This window comes from Haliotis rubra, unplaced genomic scaffold, assembly GCF_003918875.1.
Source record: "Haliotis rubra isolate DU_JTF1 unplaced genomic scaffold, ASM391887v1 Scf26, whole genome shotgun sequence".
NCBI classification, from domain to species: Eukaryota; Metazoa; Mollusca; class Gastropoda; order Lepetellida; family Haliotidae; genus Haliotis; species Haliotis rubra.
Window position 1 is genome coordinate 2877601 of NW_025766669.1, and position 24846 is coordinate 2902446.

Here is a 24846-nt window from a genome sequence, read left to right on the forward strand (position 1 = left end):
CCATAGCTGGAATATCATTCCGGATTTTGGGAGTGTTTATTATACTAAATAACAACATCCGTAAACGATGGCTAATGATTAATGACAGTAATTATCATATGGATGATTAGATGCATAATATGTTTCAATAAAATTTCAAATGAATAATTATTCAATATTTTTATGGTGAGAATTTGAATTCAACATGTACCACAAAGATAATATATCCCAACAAGTACTCCCAAACACCGTCGAACAGAATCTGAAATCATGGAAGATGACAGCAAACTCCGTCAAAGATGCACTTGGGAAAAATTTGAAAATGAAAAATTCGGAGACGATAAAGTATGGTCAGAAACATCTGACGAACAGGTACTTATGTGATCAAAATAACGGGTAGAAAATAAACGCAACACTCACAGTGATATTTCATAATGCATCTGATCAAACTGCTCTTCCAGGTCATTGCACATTTCTACTGTAGATAATCTTGCTGTTGGTAAATCGTTGCAGTGGAACGATGTAAATGTCGTTGTCTTTAGTTACAACTAGACATGCGTTTTGAATTCCGTTTACCGCTTGCCTTGTTATGCTAGTGTTTGTTAAACTTAGGACAGTTGGACAAGTTTCATGACGATATGGTCTGTACTGTTTATGGAAATCTTACGACGTTACTTACTGTGAACATGTTACAAGTTTCCTCTAAATATGAAAGGTGAAAATGAACATTTAGGTCACAAGTGAAACCCGCAGCATCTTTTCCATTTGCTGATTGAATACCATTTTGGAGATTACATCATTCATCCTAAATGCTTCCAAACATGTGCCTATTAACATGGAAAATTAGGAGATGAAGCTACTTACTTTCGAAATTTGAGGATGTGTCTCTGTAGGTTAGAACTTAGATACCTTCTATTTCAATTTAGAATCATGTTAAGTTTATGTTGTTATACATGCGAAAATGCACATTGGTTTGTTTTGTCCTATGTTTTGTGGGTTCCCAATCTGAATAATAGAAACAGCACCAAAAGTCTTCGACAAACTATAACATGCTTATTCATTAGGTTTTCACTTAATTGTACTTTTCTTTATCTATACCAGATATAGGACAGGTATTGAAAATGTGTCGCTCAGATATTTCCTTTGTCAACATAAAGAAGATACCCTAAAGAAATGAAGCTATCTTCACAAGGTTTAGTTCTGAACTGCTCATTAATACTAAGACAGGACACTTCTCTTTGTGATGCAGAAGATAAATTACCGTGGGCTACAGAAAAGCTTTGGTTGTCTATTGAACTTGAAATACTCTCTCTAGTTGTTTTCTGTCATGTTTTCTGCATGAAAGTCACTGATACATTTATTGTAATCATAACTCTACATATTGCAACCTATAATCAGTCAGAGACGTAACGTGTACGCGAGACGGCCTATCGTCTCTTGTACGCGAGATGGGTGTGCTCCGCAGTACTAACTGAAGTGCTTGACCCTAATTAATTCAATCACCGTGGAACCAACTGGATTGGGTGCAAACACGGTGCGGGGTGATTAAAGCGTCCCGTAAAATCACCAAGGGTGGTGGTTACTTGACAGTTGTGAATAAACAGGTTTCTGGGGAAGAAACACCACGCCCAGGGTCGGTTGTTTACATATGCAAATTACGTAAAAAAAATTAATTTCATTTGAAAAAGTGATTTTATTTTAGTGTCATGGCTAATTTTAGAAATGTTAGAGTATTCATCTTTGGAACATTTTGAAACTAATATGACCTCTAACGCCATTGCATCTTGCATGAATCAAAACTTACTTCGTCAAGAGTAATCCTGCAAACAACTATAAAGTCATTTGCATATTTTCTGGAAGTGACGTATTGTGTACCTTCACCTGCAAATACAGCACACGGCTCGCTTTTTAAAAAGCGGAAACAATTATTGTTATTGTGTATCCAAATGAATAGAAGTCTCAGATGTTTTGTTTAAAATGATATTACTGATCTCAATTCCTAAATTCCTAAATAGTTTTTAATATTTAAACTAGTTTAGATTGTCCTAAGTAAATGTTTGACAATGGTTTGTATATTGTGATCGTGTTGAACGAGTTGCGACTATGTGCGACAGAATTGAAGATAAAACATCAGTCAACCGAAAATATAAAAAATGCCAAATGTCAATAAGCGTTCATAATCCCGATACCGATAACATTACCTATCGCGTTAATGGAAGGGTCCGATGATGCATGTCTCGGCTACCCGAACTGTACATACTGTCTTGATAATTGAAAAAAAACCACAAAAATATATTCCAAATACCTACCAAAGGAACGTGAGCTTTTCATGGTACTATTATGTAATTAATATCTGACGAATTCATTCATATGTTACACGTTTTCTCATCTTTTTTCTTGTAGGAGATTATACACGTAATGTTTTGTATCAGTGCCATTTCAAAGTAAATATACAACCTTGGCAGGTCATTCAAAGTTCAGTGCATGTCATGGCACAATTCAGTATTATTCCTTTGTCTCCAGTTTTTTCCACATTGTCACTGATCACCTGCTTGACGTTTTTAATATCATTGAGATCAGGTGAAACTGCAGGACCTTTAGATCAGTCACTCTGTTGGTCATTATCCATCCAGCTGCTGGTGAGGTGAAATTGGGTTTTACGTCGTGCTTGAGAATATTTCGCTCATATGACGACGTGCATGCGTGTGTATGTATGTGCGGCTGCTTGTACTAGCCCAGACTGAAGCTGGTTTTATAGTGCTAGCTCACTGAGATACCATGCCGCAGTGAAGCATGAATACCCCACTCAGACACAGTATACTGACTCCGAGCCGACCAGTCCTTGTTGTACCCATTAAAGCCGAGCGCCAGGCAGGGACCAACAAGTACCATATTTTAACGTCTTTTGGTATGACGCGGTCGGGGATCGAACCCGCGACCTTCCGCTCTCCGGGCGGCCGCTCTAACCACTACACCACGGAGGCGGTCTCAGCTGCTGGTAAATCATAAGGGTTGTCTTGTTTAAGAAATTCTCCTGAAATGCTAACCAAAGATGCCCATTGTAAAGCCTTGCTGATTTATTTTTAATTTAATCTTCTTGGAGCTGTCAAGAGCAATGTTATTCAGAGTTTACTGATCCAACCTACTTCATAGTCAAAGAGAAACTTGAGAAGAATTTAGGATTCTTTGTAAACCATTATCTGCCTCTTGACTATGTTTTTCTTCCAAAAGAACTGAAATTTGGATTCATCTGTGAATATCACATTAGAAATATGTTCCGCTCAACTATGTTGCATGACTAAACTCATCTCCTTGACCACCAGGTGCGATGGGGGGCCTAATGGTTAAAGCGTCTGCTCGTCACGCTGAAGACCCGGGTTCGATACCCCGCATGGGTACAATGTGTAAAGCCCATTTCTGGTGTCCCCAGGTGTGATATTGCTGGAATATTGCTAAAATTCAGCTTTCGATTACCTTCTCTTAAAACAAACAGAGCTCGACAGTCTTTCATACCATCCAGTATTCGTGTTATTAATGCAACAAATGTTTTTTAATAGTCATTATGCATTCGATAACTACTACCTCAGCCTCTTTACCTTTGTGGTTAATTGTATGGAATCATCAGCATTCATTCTGTGCATGTAATTATTGTGTATATTTTTGTGAATTTTGTATATATTCATTTCGAGACCGTTTTTGATACAAAAATAATTTCCTCCAGGATAAAAAAGTTATATCTTATCTTATCTTAAAAGAGGCGTAAAACAGGGATTTACAGGACCCGAATTCCTGCGTCCTATACGCATAAAAATTGACAATGGACGCAACAAAATTTATTAGTGCATCCACAGGGTTGCAGAAAAAGTCCAAATACTTTTTGTATAAATTCCAATCAAGTAACAATAAGTTGTCACTGAGCTTGCTACTAGCTGGGTTATGATATCATTTGCAATTTAATTACTGTAACAATGCGATGATCATGATACACAATACAATAACAGTATTAAATAATATTTAAGTGTCTGGGACCCCCATTTTGTTATTCAGGACCCCTGGAAATTAAGAGTTTGAGACCCAGGGATCCTCACCAAACTCACTCACTCACTCACTCACCTTAACCACCATATAGCTGGAATATTGCTGAGTCTGGCTTAAAGCTACACTCAGTCACCCACTTCCTCACTAACTTGTCTCTTTATGTCCTGCCTTGATGTGGGGAGTTTTCTTGTTATTTCCTGATGGGTTAAGCACAACTATTAGTATTAGTCCCGTCTGAAACCATAGACCCCCACTGCGGGTCAGAAAATCTTAAACTAAGCCCTGGTTTACTATCCAGCCCCCCTACTATATAATATGTAAAGGTTCATCACATTAATACAGACATGATCGAAAAACGGACAATACACACACATCAAGGAGTATATATCGTATTTTAAAAGTCTCATCGGTATCTAAAGCTTTTGTCCATATTTCCAATGTTTGTAGGAGGCATATACACATGCTTTCATGGGGATGCAGACCTAGTGTATATGTAGATCGCTTTGTCAGGAACCATGGAGGGTGAGTCACCATGATGTCTGTATGTTTTCAGATGCGAGTGGAGAGATCAATCGCTGCCCTATACACTGCTTTCAAGAACAAACTTGATATCAGCCCAGAGTAAGTGAACTTTACCTGTATTCAACTGCTCTCTGTTGAACCCTGAATGACCTTGACCTATCAACAGTAAACAGAAATTGCTGACAGGCTAATATCTGTTGAGATTCTAGGAGAGAATAGATCCCCAGTGCCTTATGCTTGTCTGACATTTTGTTAGATGAATTTATCGACAACTACCTCATTAGAGACATATGCTTAACAAGTTCAGCATAAGCGTATTATTTATTAATAGAAGCCTAACTTTTGAACATACCTTCTTATGTTGTGTTAAAGGAGCTATAGGGGCTGTGGGGTAGTCTAGTGGTTATAGCGTTGGGTCGTCACGCCGAAGACCTGGGTTCAAATCCCCACATGGGTACAATGTGTGAAGCCCATTTCTGGTGTTCCCCGACGTGATGTAGCTGGAATATTGCTAAAAGCGGCATAAAACCAAACTCAGTCAGTCAGTTAAAGGAGCTATAAATGTAAATAAAACCCAGGATTATTCGTTCATCAACAGGAGATATATTGGGTAGAGGTGTGATGATACGGAAATGTCACGATACGATATGTGTCGTGATATCTTGGAACGATTCATTTCGATTTGATGCATATCACTATATGCTATATTTAGTTATTTTCTTTTAAAAAGCATATTTTGATAGCAAGTAACAATGTACAGTTTTACATTACTGTCAATTTCTAGTGAACATTAACAATTTTTAGGTCAACGATACATATCACTATATAAACAAAAGTATCGATCTATGTTTTGTCAGATAAAGTATAACGATTATCGATGCTACGATATAACGCCTCAGCTCTAATATTGGGGTCAGTTCTTATAATAGCTGTGCAGTGTATTCTTGTGATTGGTATTGCCAGGAGGCTACCTGAATAAAGAACGAAAAGTCAGTCATGACATGAACTAATTCAGAATATCATCATCACTTTCTTGATAATTCTTTCTCTTTCCTAGCCGTGAAGATCCCGGTTAGAATTGATCTTCAGTAACCCATGCTTGTCGTAAGAGGCGACTAACGGGATCGGGTGGTCAGACTCACTGACTTGGTTGACACATGTCGTCGGTTCCCAATTGCGTAGATCAATGCTCTTGCTGTTGATCACAGGATTGTCTGGTCCAGACTCGATTATTTACAGACCGCCGTCATATAGCTGGAATATTGCTGAGTGCGGCGTAATACTAAACTTGCTCACTTTCTCTTTCCTAGCCACATTTCAACTAATGACTATTTTATGTAATATGTCATTCCTAAGTATTTACATTCACAAGCACTAATAATCTCTACAAATCTGTGTCAATTCCATGTCTTGCAGCATTCCAGAGTTGGACAGGAACTCCCACAGGATATTTTTGTGGAAGGGCTTGAAGAATTTGTCATCGTCATATGAGGTGTGCTTTAGTTGTTTTGTTGGTATTTATAACATATAGATAATGAACCTATAGTTGTCAAGAAATCCTTTAACCCGTGAAGGTCTGTGTTAGAATGAACCTTCAGTAACCCATGCTTGTCATAAAAGGCAACAAACGGGATCGGGTGGTCAGGCTCGCTGACTTGGTTGACACATGTCATTGGTTCCCAATTGCACAGATCGATGCTCATGCTGTTGATCACTGGATGGTCTGGTCCAGACTCGATTATTTACAGACCGCCGTCATATAGCAGGAATATTGCTGAGTGCGGCGCGTAAAACTAAACTCACTCACTCATTCAAGAAATCCTTTACACTAAGGATAAAGGCAAGATACTTTATGGATGAAGACTTACGTATTATGTTATGATGCAAGGTTTTGGTATAGATTGTTATACCATTATCATGCAAGAGTGATGTACTACAGCAGAGAAACCGCCTCCGTGGTGTAGTGGTTAGAGCGTCCGCCCGGAGAGCAGAAGGTCGAGGGTTCGATCCCCGACCGCGTCATACCAAAAGACGTTAAAATATGGTACTTGTTGGTCTCTGCCTGGCGCTCGGCATTAATGGGTACAACGAGGACAGGTCGGCCCGGGAGTCAGTATAATGTGTCTGAGTGGGGTATTCCTGCTTCTCTGCGGCATGGTATCTCAGTGGGCTAGCACTATAAAGCCAGCTTAAGTCTGGGCTAGTACAAGCTGCCGCACAAGCACATACACACGCATGCACGTCGTCATATGAGCGAAATATTCTCAAGCACGAAGTAAAACCCAATTTCACCTCACCTCACTACAGCAGAGACCATACTTATCTACACATAATAGATGTTTGATGATTTTATGAGCAAGATGCTTTTTTATTTTATGAGCACATGTTGTACATGTTATGATTGTACGACTAAATGTAGTAAACTAAGATGCTAATTTCAAGATGTCTGAAGTAAGGATTGAACTTACATACTGTATATGTTTAGATTGTTAACATATCATTCCATTGAAATTTTGGTTAGAATAGGCCCATAGCAACCTATGCTGGTATTAGGTGGAGGTGGGTGATGCTGCTGTTGGTGTGTCATCAAACCCTGACGCTGTTGCTCTTAATGTCAATCACCAGTTTACAGGTCACATTATAGAGCTTGAATATATACTCATGGTAACAAATAAGGGAACACATGAAAGTATTCCCGATCAAGTGTTCCTTTACTCTTTTCCAGGTTTCTTCACAAGGTATGTATTGCAGTGTGGGTGAAATTCTGGAAATAAATAAAAGAACACCTGTACTTTCATGTGTTCCCTTATTCGCTTCCATGAGTATATTTGAGTCCAATGTTAAGCCCCGAGTGCACAGATATTACGATGATTACATTTATGAAGGTATGGAACTACATGATGTTGCTTGTCTTGTGTTTGACAGTGTTTAGATGCGAGTCGGCCGTGGTTGTGTTACTGGATCCTGCACAGTCTAGAAATCCTCAACGATCCTGTTCCAGAGGATATAGCTTTGCAGTGAGTGATGAACTGGTTTTAGGATTCTAAAAATGACCATTGCCTGTGTACAGTAATATTTACAGGTCAAACTAGTTTGTCCATAGCTGGTACTTGAACATTGTCCACTGACCCAGGTATTCTGTTAAAGCAAGTTTGAATTAAAGAGTCATTACAGATACAGGCTCCAAGTCATGGTAAGCAATAGAGACATTGGTATGAAACTCCCAGAAATTTCAGCCTGACCACAGGGCTGGTTAGATGTAAAACTTGGCAGCCCTGACCAAAAGTTACCTGCCCACAAAATATCTTCATACATGTCTAAATTTTAACCTGACCGTCGGGCAGGTGAATTTGAGAATCTAGCAGTCCATGTTGAAAATAACCCGTCCCGGGCGGTGGGGCAGGCAGGTATTTCGAACGCTCCTAGTCCAAGCCATGATTAAAGCGATATGAGAATGTTTCTAAGGGTCACTAGCTGCTGCCGTTGTCAAGCTTCCAACATGGGCCTGGGTTGGGAATCCAGGGTGAAAAGTATTGTAGTATAAATGACAGAACATGCTACGTTAGACTATGTTCGGATATCCATTGGCATCCCTAGAAACTTCCAGTCTAGATATTGCAACTACCACACCCCTGCCCTCTACTGAATCTTAACAGAAACAGTCTAATACAATTACAGCAGCTCTCCAATGATTAACACTGCCCTAACAACCTCCAAACCTTACCAACTTCCGCACCAGTTAGTTAGCTCACTTTCCAAGCACCCAAACAAAGGTAGGAGTTTTCAGTTATAGACTACGAAGTAACCACATGTATTGTTGAAAATGTTCTAGTTTCATCAACACCAGAACTAAATTAGTTCACTACCACTACTAGCTTGTTTGGTTTTAAATAAATTCATCATCACAAAAAACCCAACAATTTTCTAATCACTCTTGCTGCTGATTATGACCAATACAGTAAGGTCATCTTTCAGGTCCTAATTTCACATTTGAAAACTTTTGATGATATATTATAATCTTCCTGACGCTTTTCTTCATGGTTTTTTGATGAAGTGATATGTTGCTCATGCACTTGTGGATACAGATGCCCACTGAAGCATTGTCAACAATATGTAGTCGTTTTTTAAACTTGTTGTGTTTAATAAGTGAAGTGTTCTGTTTTCCTGGGATCCCCATTAACATCAGTGTGTATCTGTGCAGAGTTGTTGACTTCTTGAAGCGGTGTCAGTCCCCAACAGGCGGGTATGCAGGTGAGTCTGTCGATCTGGGTGGACATCAGGATTATACAATTTACCAACTTACACAAATGCCCCTGTTAACACTTAACAGTGTGGAGGGTTGGTGGAGTAGTGGTTAAAACATTTGCCTGTCATGCCGAAGACCTGACAGGAGCGTAGCAACCATCATTAAAAAAGTCCGGGCTTACACATAATGGTTGATAAAATGGTTGGGCAAGCTCTGAATACTGTCTAAATATAAAGCTTTGCAACCTAGCAGGCTTGCACGAAAAACATGGCTTGCTACGCGCCTGCCTGATTTCTATTCCCCACAGGGATACAATGTGTGAAGCCCATTTCTGGTGTCCCCCGCTGTGATATTGCTGGAATATTTCTAAAAGTAGCGTAAAACTAAAGTCACTAACAGTGTGGACTGCTGCTCGCAGTGTAGATCACTAGATTGTCTGATCCATATATACTTTAGTGTTACAACAATCACACACATATATAACATATTAGTAACTGCCTTATACATAAAATTTAGACAAGATATATTCATAATAACATCCCAATCCTGAAAGAACTGATGACGGTAACTTACCTCCCAAATGCAGACAATAACTGAAAAGTGAAATGAAAACAGGAAGTATGTCTAAGGGAGATAATTTGGGGTATTTGATATTCAACCCACTAGCAGTAGGAAAGTAGTTCCTGATAAGTTTGTTCTAATAGTAACTGGATGTGGATGTTTGTGCAGGTGGCCCAGGACAGAATGCTCACCTGGCTCCAACGTATGCTGCTGTCAACGCTCTCTGCATCCTCGCACCAGTCACTGACGAGGCTTACAAGGCAATCAACAGGTAACTAATGCACTGATTACTTCAAACAGTGAAGAGGTGAGGTGAGGTGAAATTGGGTTTAACGTCGTACTTGAGAATATTTCGCTCATATGACGACGTGCATGCGTGTGTATGTGTATGTGCAGCTGCTTGTACTAGCCCAGACTGAAGCTGGTTTTATAGTGCTAGCCCACTGAGATAGCATGCCGCAGTGAAGCATCAAACAGTGTAGAGGGCACAGGTACCATATAGGTCCAAGGCTGGCAATTTGCTGTTCAAAGTTGCAGTCCTAACTTATGCCAGGATCTGCTGCTAAAATCTGATGTCGCTTGGATTATGTTTCTAGGTTCACTTGTGTGTTTCACCAAAGCAGTAAATATCTTTGACCGGCATCAGTTAAGACTTGACTCCAAGATCTGTTGATGTGATGTAGTATAATTGAACAAATATTCACAGCAGTATCGGAGATTCTTGTCTTCACAAGAACTAAGACAATTCACTGAAGTTTATATATATGCATCCAGGTAATTTGTGCCATGACACCACTTCAGGGCTCGATTTAAGAGATGTTAACCTACTTGCACCAGGTGCAACCTAAGATTAAAACATAGTTGCACCAGTCAGATTTCAGTTGCACTGCTTTTATTGCAATATGTAATGAAAGAAATATGCTGTTGAATTATTCAGATGTTTTATTTAGAAGTTTACCCACTCAAAAATTGACTTAATTTTTTCAATTATACTTAAGTTCGATTAATAACTAGGTTGCACTATATAGTATTGGGTTGCACCAGTGCAAGTAATAAAGCACTAAATCGAGCCCTGCACTATGGTATCCTGAGGTCATGTGTCACACAAGTGCTGCTATATATATTCAGAGGAGAGTCAGGAGAACTTTTCTGACAAATATTCAGCCTGGTCAGTTTGGTGGAATTGAAATCATTTGGATGAAAAATTGAAATAATTGTATCCCACTGGCAGTTCCATGGGAGGGAAAGGCGCTCACTCCCTTTTTACTGACATTTGACTGGGATTTTGGTACTATGTGCACCAAAATATCCATAATCTGCCTCTGTTTTCTTGTGTGACCTTAGTTTTGTGTTTAGTATTAAATTTTTTGTAGACTGTTTCATTACCGCCATATTGTTCTCAAATAGTTGAAAATAGTTTCTGTGTGAATTTTGTTTCTGAATAATATTTATAAAATATTTTCTGATTGTCTACAAATTTAGAAAATGAAAAAATTCAAACCATTTGTAGTACATCTTAGTAAAATAACACCTTTTGTATTTCAGGGAGACATTATACAAATTTTTAATGAGGATGCGGATGCCCGATGGTTCGTTCAAGATGCACGATGGTGGAGAAGTAGACATCAGGTAACTGGGACAAACTGCATTAAAGAATACCCAACCTTTGAAGATCTGGGTTAGAATTGGTCTTCAGCAACCCATGCTTGTCGCAAGAGGCGACTAACAGGATCGGGTGGTCAGACTTGTTGAGTTGGTTCACACATGTTATCGTAACCCAATTGCGTAGATCAATGCTCTTGCTGTTGATCACTGGTTTGTCTGGTCAAGACTCGATTATTTACAGACCGCCATATACTAGTAGCTGGAATATTGCTGAGTGCGGCGTAAAACTAACTCACTCACTTTCTCTTTCCTAGCCATATTTCAACTAATGACTATTTTATGTAATATGTCATTCCTAAGTATTTACATTCACAAGCACTAAAAATCTGTTTCAATTCATATCCCAATTGTGTAGCTGGATGCTCATGCTGTTGATCACGGGATTATCAGGTTCAGACTTGAATTATCAGGTTCAGCGCGAAGCGGGGGATATAGTATTAGGCTACGTGCGTCCGTACGTCCGTACAAATTGGAATATCTTAAGAACCGTTCTCTAGATTCTTTTCATAATTGGTACCTAGGTTCATCACAGTATAAGAAAGGTCCAAGTCAGGTTTGGTGACCTTGACCTTAATTTCAAGGTCACAAGGGGACTTTAACGTTTTACCTGCATGTTAAGCTATCTCAAGAACCGTTCACTGGATTTTCTTCATATTCAATACAAAGCTTTATCTAGGGAAGGCGCAGGGCCCAGTCGATTTTGGTGACCTTCACATAATTTTCAAGGTCATGACGACACTTTGAAGATTTCATCATGTAAACCTGCATGTTAAGCTATCTCAAGAACCGTTCACTAGATTTTCTTCATATTCAATACAAAGCTTTATCTAGGGAAGGCGCAGGGCCCAGTTGATTTTGGTGACCTTCACTTAATTTTCAAGGTCACAGAGACACTTTGAAAATTTGAGCATGTTAACCTGAATTGTCAGCAAGATATTTCAAAAACAGTTCACTGGATCTTCTTTAAAGACTTTCAAGACTTATCTTAAATGTTTTTCCAAAAGCAATTTCTTTAGTACTATTTTTGCATATTTCATACACTATGACATTCATGTCAAAGTCAGTCTTGAAAATATGTGTGTGTTTGAACACCTAAAGAGCAAGACATCAAGAGAGGTTGACTGGTCATGTTTTTGTTGACATTTAACTTAAACTTTCATTACTTTATAAGTTTGATTTGATAATTTTACAGCGGGGGATTATGTCACCTTAGTGACAATGCTTGTTTACAGACTCGTTTATTTATTGCTGAGTGGGGCGTTAAAGAACAAACAAACCAAGACTACCATGTGACTGTAACTGGCTCAGTAGGACCTATGTGTGCGAGACTGCCTCATTAAACATAGGGATAGTGTGTTTCCATGGAGATTTGGTGGTTTGATCCCCGATCGCGCGTCATAGCAAGAGGCGTGTTGTTTGAATGTTTGGTGCTGGCAAGCTAATATTGGTCCAGACTAGTCTTGGTTTTATATTGCTAGCCTTCTGAGATTCCATGCTGCAGTTTTACATGGATAGCCACTCAAATATATGCTGACTCAAAGTCCACTTGTACTTGTTTCGTCCACTGAATGCTGAGCGACAGACAGTGTTAGAACTAGGGGTGACTATTGAGGGGGAAACAACTATTGCTATAGCGATAGTCATTTGCAACATAGTATTGTGATAGTGATAGTCTACTGCGACCAACTATTGCAATACTATTGCAGTAGGGTTTTTTACTCCTTGACTTGTCTCATTTGAAGTAATTCCCAAATGAATGTATAGTTTATATGACATAAAAACAAGCTGAAGTAGTTTCAGTCTCTTTTAATAACTGACAAGAAAGTAGAAACGAAACTTGAAACCCAATTCAAGTTTGTTTAAGAGGTAACAGGGGCGGATAACTCTAAATCAAAGTGAACGAATCTGGTACTTCCTGTATTTTGCACTGCACATTTATCAAGGAAGTCAATTAAAATGACCATCGATAGTCACACATACTATCGACGCATCAATATTTTTTCGTTTCTACAATCCTTTTTAATTGCTATCAGAGACTCAACAATTGCAATGCATCGATAGTTGCATCTTTACGGCACTAGTTAGAACTAGCACTATGTATTATGTCTATGGTATCATGTGGTCAGGTATCATCCAATGACCTTCTTTGTCTTCAGGTAGACGCTGTATCCACTACACCACTCTTAGATAACATTACACTATATAACCATGGCAACCATAGGTCTGACATAGAAGCGGTGATTGTTTTCAGGGGAGCCTACTGTGCAGCCTCCGCAGCGAGACTGACAAATATAGCCACGAAGGAGCTATTTAAAGACACATCGTTATGGATTGCAAGGTCAGTGCCATTGTCGATAGTTCCTGGAGGTTTACTGAAAACATTATGTGATTGTGGAGTATTCAGTTTCAATAGAAATTCACTCATTCCAAAGCATGCCAACTTATTTTAAAGGAATAAAGGTTGTCGACATGAACCACTTAGGTGAATCTATGAACCCATGTGCTTACACAAAATAGGTAGTGGACAGGGACAGAGGTAGTCCCATTAATCCTTTCCTACATTCATAAGGTATTGCTTTTTTCTTGGTAAGAGCTTTGATGATGTGGTTGACAACTGTATCGCAATTGTGTAGATTGATGCTCATGCTGTTGATCACTGGATTGTCTGGTCCAGACTCAAGTATTTAGAAACTGCTGCCATATAGCTGGAATATTACTGAGTGCAATGTTAAACAACCAACTAATCCAATGGAATCAATGCTTTTTCTTGTGTAAAATGTCAGGTTCTTTGTTTTAACCTATTAGTGACATAAGGTAGGGTCAGTTCTCCGAACATATGTCATTAATTGGATGGCAAACGCAGTTCCTGGAACAGCAGTCAGTCTGAGATGATGCCAGACCTGTAGTGACAGTATTGCTGACTCAGCATGCTCTCACCTCCGAAATCTGGTTGAAGACTTGATGATCAACAACCCTGGCTTGTCATCAGAAGTGGCTGACAGGATCAGCTGGTCAGACTTACTGACTTGGATGATTGATGCTCATGATGTCAATCATTGGTCTGTTCTTGATATATATTACTCCTCAAATATTTTGCTCTGTTAACAAGATACTGTAGGCCTTCAGACTGTGCTTATGAAACTTAAAACATCCTAAAATGTGTGACAAATTGAAGAATATCTAAGAAGCGAAGGGGACAATATCCGCCACATTGTTCTTTCATGTAACATGTTTTGCTATTTCGGTTGACCCTAACCGAAATGAAGATTTGTTTACATTGTGTCACGGCTTTCTCAGCCTGTCTCTTTTTGAGCTTTGTGGCGTACCAACTCAATGCCTAGTAGTGACTAAAAACGTTAAGCAAAAACAATTTTGTAGTTACAAGAATTGTCAGTGTTTGTAAATACTTTGCAAAGTCTTAAACTGCTATTTGTTGTCATCAATTGGTAATGATTTTGCACATGTGCAAAAGTGTGCAAAATTGTGCAAATTCTCATCAGCAGGCAGACGTAGGTTTCCTGAACGATGGTGCAGACATTTAACTGATCGAGAGGCCTATCGCGTTTCTTGATCCGCCTCCATTTTTGTTGTCTTGACCGTAATGGTTTTGTTAAGGTACACATCCAATCGCAGCAATATGTAATAAATATAGCGAGTGTAAATGGCATAATTCGAAGCACATCGCTTCGGATGCATCGTTTGACCCCGGAAATAAGTCTGACAAATCCACACAGTGCCCCCGGCCTGCTGATTGGCCAAAATTGACGCATGCGCCAGTTTTGATTGACAGACTGGATCGGTCTATTGCTATCAGAGACTCAACAATTGCAATGCATCGATAGTTGCATCTTTACAGCCCTAGTTAGGACTAGCACTATGTATTATGTCTATGGTATCATGTGGTCAGGTATCATCCAATGACCTTCTTTGTCTTCGGGTAGACGCTGTATCCACTACACCACTCTTAGATAACATTACACTATATAACCATGGCAACCATAGGTCTGACATATAAGCGGTGATTGTTTTCAGGGGAGCCTACTGTGCAGCCTCCGCAGCGAGACTGACAAATATAGCCACGAAGGAGCTATTTAAAGACACATCGTTATGGATTGCAAGGTCAGTGCCATTGTCGATAGTTCCTGGAGGTTTACTGAAAACATTATGTGATTGTGGAGTATTCAGTTTCAATAGAAATTCACTCATTCCAAAGCATGCCAACTTATTTTAAAGGAATAAAGGTTGTCGACATGAACCACTTAGGTGAATCTATGAACCCATGTGCTTACACAAAATAGGTAGTGGACAGGGACAGAGGTAGTCCCATTAATCCTTTCCTACATTCATAAGGTATTGCTTTTTTCTTGGTAAGAGCTTTGATGATGTGGTTGACAACTGTATCGCAATTGTGTAGATTGATGCTCATGCTGTTGATCACTGGATTGTCTGGTCCAGACTCAAGTATTTAGAAACTGCTGCCATATAGCTGGAATATTACTGAGTGCAATGTTAAACAACCAACTAATCCAATGGAATCAATGCTTTTTCTTGTGTAAAATGTCAGGTTCTTTGTTTTAACCTATTAGTGACATAAGGTAGGGTCAGTTCCTGGAACAGCATCATGAGATGATTAGTGACAGTATTGGTTGACTCAGCAGTCTCACCTGGAACATCAGTTCAGACTTGAGATGATGCCAGACCTGTGGTGACAGTATTGCTGACTCAGCACTGCTTGGATGATTGATGCTCATGATGTCAATCATTGGTCTGTTCTTGATATATATTTACAGGCTGCCCTGGCTTGTCATCAGAAGTGGATTGTGGTGTTCAGCAACAAAGAAACTAACTGACCTCGATGACAGATTGCTGACCTGATGAATAATTGTTAAAATTGTTCTGCATGTCATGCTTTTCATGATGCTGTCTTGTATGTTTTATTGTAGAAAGTTCTAAAAGTGATGTTATATCTGTCTGGAGATTACTTGAGATGCTGCCATCATATGCTCTGTTTGGTGGTATATTGCTGATTGTGGTGTTCAGCAACAAAGAAACTAACAAAAATCTGTTTGGTGATTACCTGAAAGAATGCTCTGTTTGGGGATTACAAGACAGAATGCTCTGTTTGGAGATTACCTGAAAGAATGCTCTGTTTGGAGATTACCTGAAAGAATGCTCTGTTTGGGGATTCCTTACAGGATTCTCATGATACAACTCAGAAAACTATTCTTGAAACATGTATGTACCACTGCCACTTCTGTTTCCAGCTGTCAGACATACGAGGGAGGGTTTGCAGGCTACCCTGGGCAAGAAGCCCATGGTGGCTACTCCTTCTGCGGGCTGGCTACCCTAGTCCTACTCAACGGTATTCAGTACTGTAACATCAAACAGGTTCTGGTGAGCATAGAATTACTCAAGACACATTTCATTTCCTTGTTTTCTGATGTTGAAAGGCAGTGTCACATTTCAAATGTTTTATAAAGAGGTGTCACATTTCAAATGTTTTATAAAGAGGTGTCACATTTCAAATGTTTTATAAAGAGGTTCTTATTTTGTACAAAAGATTTGGTTTGCCCTTTTGGTGCACAAGAATTGTATGACATAACTTAGTTACTGATCTTATGTTTGTGTAACCAATATGTCATGAATAATAACCACATAGGTAATAACCATTTCTTCCGATAAAAGTTAATTCCACAGTTTGTATTTGTTTTTCAACTCAGGGCAGAATTATCAACTTCCAAACCCTATACACTCCATGTCACCTTGGTTACACTTTCTGTCAGGAATGTCTACTTGTTGAGTAAAGGAGAGTGCCTTTAGGAATAACTCTGAGATCTCCTAGCTGGTGCATGAATTAACCAGCCTTCCCTTGCTCTATGTCCTTAATGACAGAGATAAAAAGTATGAGGTTTGTGGTCAGTGTTAAAAATTGCTGCTTTTCCAGAGACCCGAGGGCAGTGAATTTCATTATGGGCCTAGATTTTTTAGGCTCTCTTAGTGCTAAGAAAGTTGTAAGTTAATGTTAATGTATGGCTTTTATGACTATCTTAATGCTAAGAGAGTTTTGAAAATCTAGGCCCAGCATTTTAGAGAACTCCCAGGACCTTTGAACCGTCAATATTTCAGTAGAAAAGTTGAAAAAAAAATAAATCCTAAGAAGTTATAATTTTTTGAAACATTTTATTGAGGTTATAATTTGTAAGAAAAAGGAACATTGTGCATTAAGGAAAAATACTTGACCAATGTCTTTCCAGACTCATTTCCAGCGCTTTTGAGTGGCACATGCCAGAAACTAGCGCTATATAAATATTTGTATGTATGTATGTTATCAGTTGCCTTTGAATACAGTTTGTATAAGTCGCATTAAGATCTGTTTTATTGTTATGAAGTTATGAATATGGACAGGGCCAGCTGATACTTGTTAGGAAAGGCTGATAAGAAAAGTTACTGGTGAGGGGGGGACCAATGAGCTGTAAAAGTAGTTTCTAACACTGTTTGTTGTGTAGTAAGAGAGGTCTTGAGATGAGCTGTGTGTCAGTAATATGCAGTTGTCTGTTTTACTTCCACGACATAAATGTGTTGCATGTTTTCATAAATATGCCCTCTTCAGATAATAATACGTACTATATGAATTCCAAAGTCAACATGCACCTGAAAAGCATTAGTTTTGATTTTGTTGACGTTAATATTTTTGTATAATCATGGTTTGTAACTGAAGGCCTGAAAAGGTTTACATTGCTTGAATGTTTTGTTTGTAGAGGTGGACGGCAAATCGTCAGATGCGATATGAAGGGGGGTTCCAGGGCCGGACCAACAAACTAGTAGATGGGTGCTATTCATTCTGGCAGGGAGGGAACTTCCCCCTGCTTCACATGGTGCTGTGCTCTCAAGGTAACCATGACAACAGTCATCAAGTAGTCTGGTTCGGAGACTGGGGACTTTTTGATGTATTGTGTAACCTGTCTTCATCAGAAGATAACAGTATCTTAATGTGTTTCTACATAGTGTCCTCATCTTGGGCATGGTTGCGTTGTGTCTAAATTGTGTGCAAAATGTCTAAACTGTGTGTCTGTGATGTGTGTCTGTGATGTGTCTAAATTGTGTCAGTGATGTGTCTAAGCTGTGTGTTAAAATGTCTAAACTGTGTGTCTGTGATGTGTCTAAATTGTGTGTTAAAATGTCTAAACTGTGTCTGTGATGTGTCTAAACTGTGTCTGTGATGTGTCTAAAGTGTCTGTGATGTGTCTAAAGTGTGTGTTTGTGATGTGTCTAAATTGTGTCTGTGATGTGTCTTAACTGTGTGTCTGTGATGTGTCTGAACTTTCTGTCCATGATGTGTCTGAACTTTGTGTCTGAACTGTGTGTATGTGTCTGAACTGTGTGTCTGTGATGTGTCTAAACTATGTGTCTGTGTTGTGTCTGAACTGTGTATCTGTGATGTGTCTGAACTTTCTGTCCATGTTGTGTCTGAACTGAGTGTCTGTGATGTCTGAACTGTGTATCTGTGATGTGTCTAAACTGTGTGTCTGATGTGTCTAAACTGTGTCTGTGATGTGTCTGAACTTTCTGTCCGTGATGTGTCTGAACTGTGCATCTGTGATGTGTCTGAACTGTGTGTCTGTGATGTGTCTGAACTGTGTGTCTGTGACTTAGATGTACTGTAAGTCTGTGTGTGTTAGATGTACCTAAAGTGTCTAAAGTGATGTACTGTGTGTTGTGTGTCTAAAGTGTGTGTCTGTGATGTACCTAAAGTCTGTGTGTGCATTGTGTGTCTAAAGTGTGTGTCTGTGATGTACCTAAAGTCTGTGTGTGTGTGTGTGTGCATTGTGTGTCTAAAGTGTGTCTGTGATGTACCTAAAGTCTCTGTGTGTGTGCATTGTGTCTAAAGTGTGTGTCTATGATGTACCTAAAGTCTCTGTGTGTGTGTGCATTGTGTGTCTAAAGTGTGTCTGTGTTGTGTGTTAGCTATGTGTCTTTGTTATGTGTCAAATTTTGTGTGTGAGTGTCTGTGTATGACTTTCCAGGATATGAAAAGCAAGATTTATGGATGTCAACTTCTTTATTGTGAATAACACAACGTTTCGGAGCAAATGCTTGCTCCTTCATCAGGTGAGCATATGCTTGCTCCATCAGGTGACGAAAGAGCAGCATATGCTTCAAAACGTCTTGTTATTCACAATAAATCTGCATTTCTTATGCTTTCCACTTCTAAATGACCATCAAAGATCTGATTTGATGTTTGGATCCAGATTTCATATCAATGAAGTTGCTTGACTTCTGAGCACAAGAAATGAGCATGGATGTCATAAAACTGTTGACATGCTGGATTCTGATAAAAGTATAACTATAGTATAGGTCCAAACTGTTATGGCCTGAGCCCTTTAATACTGGCAAAACATGTTGTTACTGCTCCAAGCTATTAAGATACTGCTCCACCGCCTCAGTGGTGTAGTGGTTAGGGCGCCCGCCGAGAGCGGAAGGTTGCGGGTTCGATCCCAGCTGAGTCGTACCAACAGACGTTAAAATATGGTACTTGTTGGTCCCTGCCTGGTGCTTGGCATTAATGGGTACAACAAGGACTGGTTGACTCGGAGTCAGTATAATGTGTCTGAGTGGGGTATTCCTGCTTCACTGCAGCATGGTATCTCAGTGGGCTAGCACTATAAAACCAGCTTAAGTCTGGGCTAGTACAAGCAGCCACACATACACACGCATGCACGTCATCATATGAGCGAAATATTCTCAAGTACGACGTTAAACACCATTTAACCTCACTTACAATACTGCTCCAAGCTTTAGTAGTACTGTTCCAAGCTGTTGGAATACTGGGCTAAGATGTTGAAATAATGGTACAATCTATAAAAGTACTGGTTGAAGATGTTGAAATACTGATCCCATCTTTAACAATACTGATCCAAGCTGTTACAATACTGGTTAAGGTTGTGTTCCTGTTGCCAGATGACCAGACTCTCAGTGCCCACCGGTGGATGTTCCATCAAGAAGCTGCAGGAATACATCCTGATCTGCTGTCAACACCCTGGGGGAGGTCTCATCGATAAACCTGGCAAGTAAGTAATGGATCATCCAGGCAGTGTATGCAATGCTTTAATTTGCCAATTGCCCATCAGGGCCTGTGATCACCTTCAGGCTTTAAAATCTACAGGCCTGAATGAAATCTGCAGGTCCATTTTGTTTAAGTCAAACCAATAAAAGCAAATTGGACTCCAGTGTGCACAGGTTCACGCTGTTTAATTCTGTCATTGTAACTAGTACAACCCAGTAAATGTGGAATGACATCAGATTCAAGTAGCTAGTAAACTACAGTGAGTATGCCCAGTCAAACAGCTCCTGATCATCTCAGTCACTTCATTTTTATTTGTTGACTGGTGTTGACATTCCTATAAAGCGCTGAAATACAAGGAAGTGAAGCTGTAAGTTATCGTAACAGGATGGATCATGGATGATTCCCCAAACGTTGCTGAAAAAAAAATTAGGGGAAAGATTCCAGTTGAAATTTTTTTTTTACTGAAGGTCACAAGGGCCTGCAAATATTTGAAACTGCTGACCCGATACAATAACAACTGGCACTGGGCCTCCGGGTCATCAATTATTTCAAATGCTGCATCCAGGATACTTTTACCCGCAACTGATGTGGGGTGGTGGGGTAGCATAGTGGTTAAAGCGTTCGCTCGTCACGCTGAAGACCCGGGTTCGAATCCCCACATAGGTACAATGTGTGAAGCCCATTTCTGGTGTCCCCTGCCGTGATATTGCTGGAATATTGCTAAAAGCGGCGTAAAACTAAACTCACTCATAACTGATGTCCAGGCTATCATGTAGCCAGTGTTTTGCTGTTTATTATACTATTGACAGGGTTATACCTTGACTTACAATAGTTGGGGTCAAGTAGATATCATCAATAAATGTTACTGGCCCTTGTTGGTAATATGACGGTCCTGTAAAGTTTGGAATGGTGTAGTGTAGTTTATTACCTACGAGGGCAAACATATCGGGGTTCATATTTTGCATACGATGCCCTAGGGCAAAATATCACTTTGTCATGGTGGCGTGACGTCATGAACAATGCTATGACGTCACATTTCTTCTGTGACGTTGCGTCCTACATGCAGCGACGGCGAGCAGACAGCCTATGTTTGAAAGTAGATTTGGGTTATTTTCCTCAATTTGACAACTTCGGTAATAAACAGAATATTATATTCGTGACCATATCATACTATGTTTAGGACACTCGTGCCTAAATGTTGGTATTTCCCGAGCGAGAGCGAGTCGTAAACATAGTATGACATGGGCACTCATGTAATATCCTCTATGTATGTTCAGATAGTTACTTCAGAGGCTGGAATGAATCAGTGGTCATGTATACAGTGGTCGTGACTGATGGGTTAAATAGCACACACAGATAACTATTCTGATGCATTGTACGTATGCTCTAGGTATGTTTGTGTTTCTTTCAGGCCCTTGAAACAGATTTTGACCTCATATAAAGTCTGTAATTGTTTGTTATGTCATAACTAGATAAAGGCTGATTCAAAATCTCATTAGCTAAAAATAAGTTGATTTGCTACATAAACCATGTCGACAGAGTTAAAATATCATGAGTGACCTCATCAAATAAAATATATCAGTGTTGACTGTTGTCCTGCCATGCCTTGATAAATAACACCCAACTTCAAATAAAAACAGTCTATTTTGAAACAATCATGAATATTCAATAAAAGTGATTGTGAATCGCGAATTGAATTTATGAAGGGAAAGAGTTCTATGCACCTAATACATGAGTGAATGTAGAAGCCCTAATGGTTACTGTAGTCACTAGGGGTGGGTATTGCAGAGAAGTTTCATATTGCGATATATTGCGATGCGAAAGCATGTATTGCGATATGTATTGCAATATATTGCATGAAGTATTTTTAAACAAAAAACTACTTATAATCAAGTTAATTCTTGATTGTTAGAGCAAAAACACAACAAAATCACTAGGCTTGATTAAGCTTTAATAACAACTTTTAATCATGATAAAATAAATAAAAATGTGAATAATATTTGGCACAAATGAAACAAGGGCATATCCGAAGATTTCCGAGTGTTACGAAGTTTTCCGAATGCAAGTCAAAATACCGGTTTTCGATCAGCGTATCGCAATACGTATCGTTTTCAGGTCTGAACCGGTAAATACCGGTAAACCGGTTATATTGCGCAGCCCTAGTAGTCACTACTGTCAGTGCTCTTGTAGCACTAGAGAAACAAACAACCTGACTCTGTGTCTGATAAAGGTATGACAATGGTTGACAAATCCCAATTGCTGAGATCAATGCTCACGATGTTGATCACTGGATTGTCTGGTCCAGACTCAGCTGTTTACAGACAGCTGCCATAAGGCTACAATATTGCTGAGTGTGGCATTAAACAGCCCCAAAACACTTAAAAACAACAATCCTCGAATTTCTCTTTCAAGAATGAATGCTTACAATATTTTGTATAACTCTGTTGAAGCATGTGTTGTGTGTTGTCCTGTTCACAGATCCCGAGACTTTTATCACACGTGTTACTGTCTCAGCGGTCTCTCCATCGCTCAACACTTCACAGGGGGCCATCTGGCGGACACGTATATTGTCGGAAACACCAAGAACGAAGTAGTAAGTGCAACCGTTGAAACTCATGCTAATCAGCTATCCCAAGACTTCTGTGCTGGGGACAAGTGGAAATTAAATCATGTAGTCCTCATTGATGAGTAGCCTTTGGTTCTACGCCCATCACCTGTGAAGATCCGGGTTAGAATTGATCTTCAGTAACCCATGCTTGTCGTATGAAGGCGACTAACGGGAATGGGTGGTCAGGCTCGCTGACTTGGTTGACACATGTCATCGGTTCCCAATTGCTAAGATTGATGCTCATGCTGTTGATCACTGGATTGTCTGGTCCAGACTCGATTATTTACAGACCGCCGCCATATAGCTGGAATATTGCTGAGTGCGGCGTAAAACTAAACTATCTCACTCACTCAACACAACATTGTTTGACTGTACAGTGTTCACAGAAGGAAAAAAAGCTTTGCGTTTCTAAAACGCATAGCCCTTTGAATCTTGCACGTGCATATAAACCTGGGGAATTCCAAGTTTCTGTAACATCACCATATCAAAAAGGACGATGTTATATTTCAGTATCATGAGAATTAAGGAAGTAATTTAGAAATGTAACTACCAAGAACACAAAATGCTTTGCGTGCAGAACACGCATGTAGAAAATATTGTGCTTGAAATGTAGATTTATTTGCGTGAAACATGCATGTTTTTGTGTTAACACTCCTATATAATGATTATCCATACACTAAGCAAAAATACCGGTTGATCAATGTAACAGAGTGGGTTGTGCAGCACATAGTATGTTATTCTTGAAATACAATTCAGTTGGACAAACTCAAAACATTTGTTGTGTCTGATTAAATGACCACCCAATCCTGTTAGTTGCCTCTTACGACAAGCATGGGTTACTGAAGATCAATTCTAACCCGGACCTTCACGGGTGCTGTTGTGTTGAACTTTGATGTGTTAGATTTTGTGTTGAAGTTAAAGCTGTGTATTCCCTATTTAGTCTCATTTCAGGGTTGTGCAAACTCAAAGTACTTACAAATGTCCTTTTAATTGTCATACAACTGGGTTTGTCTGTAATACAGGTTTATACATGTTAAGGGCAGAATATGAGCTAGTTTCAAGGTAGCCATAACTTTAAAATCTTTATCAGTGTGTCAAGGGAACCTCACAACATATACACTTCGATCCCTACTTTTTGAATGAAGTTACAAGTTGAAGTCATTCTGTTTATTTTTCAGAAATCTGTGCATCCTGTGTACAACATCGGTATTGATGCCGTCATCCATGCCAATGAACATTTTAACTCACTGCCAGTTCCGGGAACGTCGGGGAAACACGAAGAGAAGTAACCTACCGTTTCTCCAACATTCTTTTCTCATGAGAGGCAGGACTGTCAGTATTGTTTATTGAGACAACTACATCACACATCGCGGTCAACCAAGTGATAACCAGATTTCACTAGCACTGAATGTTTGTCAAGATTTCGTCAATGTTTTTTATGGTTTCCAGCATAGATCTATAAACATGGTCCTAACATGGGCTAGCAACCAATTATTTACCAGTAAGGGAAGAGTGTTTTATGTGTATATCTACATAAAGGCCAGGGATGTTCAGGTCGTTTTTGTGTGCGTGATAGGATAGAGAGTGCCAACCCCATGTTGTGGAAGATGCCAGTTTAGTGGTATTCATGATGACACTTGTCTGTACACTAGATGCCATGAAATATATACAGTCAGGCCACGGTAATCCGAACACTTCCGTTTTTCGTACGGATAGTGAAACGTACAGACTACTGTATCTGGAACGTAGATATCCATTTCAGTGTTGAACTTTTGTCTTTTCTGCAAAAGGGTGGTGGGGTAGCCTAGTGGTTAAAGCATTTGTCTGTCACGCCGAAGACCCGGGTTCGATTCCCTGCATGGGTACAATGTGTGAAGCTCATTTCTGGTGTCCTCCGCCATGTTATTGCTGGAATATTGCTAAAAGCGGCATAAAACTAAACTCTCACTCACTCACTTTTCTGCAGTGTCAAATCGATTAAATATTTTGCTTAAGCTTATAAGCACATGTTGATACATTCTATTTGGAAATCCCAGTCCAATTTAATGCTCTAGCTGTACACTGATATCATCAAAAGTCCCTATTTATCGACTACATCTAAGGGCAGAGCACTCATGATTTGCTAAAATGATTTGGTATGACAGATTCCCACATAGGGGTTGA

The 24846-nt window shown here is 39.5% G+C and overlaps 1 protein-coding gene across 1 annotated transcript; it reads left to right on the forward strand.

Moving 5' to 3' along the window:
* The first annotated feature begins 233 nt into the window (after positions 1-233).
* LOC124280088 (protein farnesyltransferase subunit beta-like) lies at positions 234-24538 on the forward strand. The gene is given in 14 exon segments (XM_046715967.1): positions 234-351; positions 4571-4638; positions 5956-6031; positions 7465-7556; positions 8741-8790; positions 9515-9617; positions 10892-10975; positions 13263-13349; positions 16276-16405; positions 17770-17902; positions 19970-20012; positions 20014-20079; positions 22554-22668; positions 23862-24538. Coding segments are annotated over 14 exon segments (1260 nt in total). The 5' UTR covers positions 234-249; the 3' UTR covers positions 23973-24538.
* Positions 24539-24846: the final 308 nt, after the last annotated feature.